At 9.0% G+C, this 3,282-nt stretch overlaps 1 protein-coding gene across 1 annotated transcript, besides 8 other annotated features; it reads left to right on the top strand. All coding sequences in view use genetic code 6, as the record gives it.

Moving 5' to 3' along the window:
- Window positions 1–36: a microsatellite.
- A 221-nt stretch (window positions 37–257) lies between these two features.
- Window positions 258–298: a microsatellite.
- Window positions 299–804: 506 nt separating this feature from the next.
- Window positions 805–1,578, top strand: IMG5_045370 (hypothetical protein; the record flags this gene model as incomplete). The annotated part of the gene is made up of 1 exon (XM_004037628.1): window positions 805–1,578. The coding sequence occupies one exon, from the start codon at window positions 805–807 to the stop codon at window positions 1,576–1,578; it is 774 nt and encodes a 257-aa protein (XP_004037676.1).
- Window positions 1,128–1,226: a microsatellite.
- Window positions 1,157–1,272: a microsatellite.
- Window positions 1,182–1,302: a microsatellite.
- Window positions 1,203–1,309: a microsatellite.
- A 1,176-nt stretch (window positions 1,579–2,754) lies between the features above and the next one.
- Window positions 2,755–2,799: a microsatellite.
- A 436-nt stretch (window positions 2,800–3,235) lies between these two features.
- Window positions 3,236–3,278: a microsatellite.
- Window positions 3,279–3,282: the final 4 nt, after the last annotated feature.

The raw sequence follows: 3,282 nt of genomic DNA on the forward strand, positions 1-3,282 counted from the left end.
ATATTTATATATTTATATAATTATATATATATATATATATCAGAATAAAATAGTATGATTTATTATATACAGGTTTTATTTTTATTTTTCTTTATTTATATTTCAAATAATTATTAAAATTTACATTTTTAAAAATATATTTTTTTTCTATAATTATAATAAATATTTAATAAAATTCATGAAATAAAAACAATAATATATATAAATATGTTTTTTTTAATATAATTGAATTAATAAAAATTTCAATTTTTTATTTTTATTTTGATTATTATTATATTTTTATTCATATATATATTTTATTTTTTTGTACTTAAAAGTTTATATTTATATTTTTTTTAATTATGGACTTTTTTAAATATTTTTATACTTATATTAATTAATTTTTTGCTAATTTTTATAATTTTTAATGATTTAATTTTAATTTATGCAATTTCATTATTTTTAAATTTCTATATTTTATATAATATGTTTCTATATAATTTTTGTTGTTTCTTTTGAAATTTTTTATTATAATTCTAAACATATTTACTTTATTATTTATTATTAAAAATCAATATAAATATATATATTATAATTATTAGGTTATCTTATGTTTTATTAAATAAGTTTATTTATACAGAAATTATAGTTTTATGTAAAAAACAAATATATATATATTTTTTTTTATAATTAAATAAAAATATATTTATTAATTTAGATTTACTTATAATTTATATTTTTATTATCTTTATATTATTTTTTTTATTGTATAAGTCTTCATTTGAATAATAATATACGCTTATTAATAGTTACATAGTATTATATATGTTAAATTATTGTTTGTTGAATATGAATAATGTTAGTATAAGTAATATATTATTTTCATAAAAATATAAATTTAAATTAGAAAAAGAAATATAAAAAGAATTAGAAGAAAAGTAGATTTTATTTTAAAAGAATTTAATTAAACAGATGTTAATTTTAAATGTTAATTACTTTTTAAAATTTTATGTTATTCTATAAAATAATTATTTTATTTCATTCATTTAATAGTTTACATTAAATTTTAAAAGTAAAGTTTTTTTAAATGATTTAATTAATTAAAATAAAATAATTATTATTAATATAAGGATTTTAAATTAAATTTCATAAAAGATAAATATTTTATATTAAAATATAAATATATATATATAAAAAAAAAGTATAAATATATAATTAAATATATATATTTAATATATTTAATATATTTAATTTATTTAATATTATAAATAATAAATATATATATATATTTAATATTTTTTATATTTTTAATATATTTAATATATTTAATTTCCGTATTTTTATATGTTTAATTTATCAAAATAAATTAATTTATATTAGTTGGGTAACGCATGCATTTTATTTTATTAAATAAAGCATCTTTATTTTTCTGCTTAAACTATAATCTACTTTACTTATAAATATAAGTTTTTAAGTATATTGAGTAAATAATTTAAGTATTTTATAATTTAAAATAATAAAAAAATTAATTAGTATTTTTTTAAAAAAAATAGTATAATAGTCTAATATTTTATTTAAAATTTATTGTTTTTCAAATGATTTTATTCTTTAAATAAAAAATAATTTGTATATATATTTCTTTTATAATACAAAAATATTAATCAAATACTTCCACTATTATTTTTTAAAAAAATATAAATAAATTAATATTCTTATAATTAAATAAATTAAATTGAAAATATTTCTATATATATCTATAAAATTATAAAATATTTGAATTAATATCAATTTATGGTAATAAAATACTAAAAAATACTTTCTTTTTTTATTATCCAAAAACTTTTTATATAAATTAAATTTATAATAAATTATTTATTTAAACTATTTTTTTTTTAGTTTTGTTTCTTAATAATACAACTTATTACATTATAAAAATCACACATAAAAATAGAAAAATAGTATATATATAAAAGTTTCTATATTATTCTAAGGTTATATATAAACCGAAATAATAGTTATTAAACCCACTCTTATAAAGAATATGAAAACCATTATTAATATTATATACTGTCTTATATATTTAGTAATCTAGATATTTTATTCACTTATATAATTTCTTAAACATAAAAAATCTTAAGTAAAAAAACACGTCTAATAAAAAGAGTTTTAAAAATATTATTCACAAACTTTAATCAAAAAATTGAATTAAAACACATATTTTATATATTATTTTTATATTCCCTATATTTTCAAAATAAAATACGCTTAATAAAAATAATTTAAATTAAAAATATTGCAATCGAAAAAAGAAAAAAAAACAATTAAAAAATATTATAAGTTATAATAAAATAAAATTAAAATATATATTCTATATAAAAATAAATAATGAATAATATTATAAATAAAAAAATAATTAAATCACGTTTATATTTAAATGAAAAAATTATTATTAATTTTTGTTAAAAAAAAATAATGTTTAAATAAATTCTGCATCAATAAACATAATAATTAAAAATTTTAAAAGAAATAAAAAAAAAAATTATAGTATACTTATTAAAGAAAATAAAAATATAAAATATAATATCATATAATATTAAATAATAAATAATAGATTTAAATATAAAAAATATAAGAAATTGATTAACATTTTATTATAAATATAAAAAAAAAAAATATAAAATATAGTTTTTAAATATAATATTTTATTAAGATTATAAAAGAATTTATTTAAAAATATTTCAATCTAATTAATATTTTTATATTTCTATAATAAAGATAAAAATAATGAAAAATATAAAATATATTTAAAAAATAAAATATTTATATTTAAATTATTAATATAAAAAATTTGTTTAAATACAAAAATAATGTTATTTATCATAATTTAATTTTAAAATAATATTTTTATAAAAATATTTATTATTAGTAAAATAATAATACAAAAAAAATTTATAATAAACATTTTAATATTAAAAAATTTTAAATATATATATATTTAAAAAATTGAGAATACTAAAATATAAAATAATTTAATAATAAAAGAACAATTTAATATTTTTTTTAAATATTAATTTTACATGGTATTTTAATACATTAAAGGTATGGTGAATAAAATAAATAATTATTAAAAGAATGTTAAAATCATTAAAAATAAAAATTTCTTTTACTAACAGTTATATTCTTTTAATAGATTAATACTAAATAATGATTTTAACTAATAGAAAATTAAATAATTTTTTTATAATTATAATAAATAATATATATATATATATATATATATAATATAAAATATATATATAAATT

The sequence above is a fragment of the Ichthyophthirius multifiliis genome (genome assembly GCF_000220395.1).
Source record: "Ichthyophthirius multifiliis unplaced genomic scaffold scaff_1120509250002, whole genome shotgun sequence".
NCBI classification, from domain to species: domain Eukaryota; phylum Ciliophora; class Oligohymenophorea; order Hymenostomatida; genus Ichthyophthirius; species Ichthyophthirius multifiliis.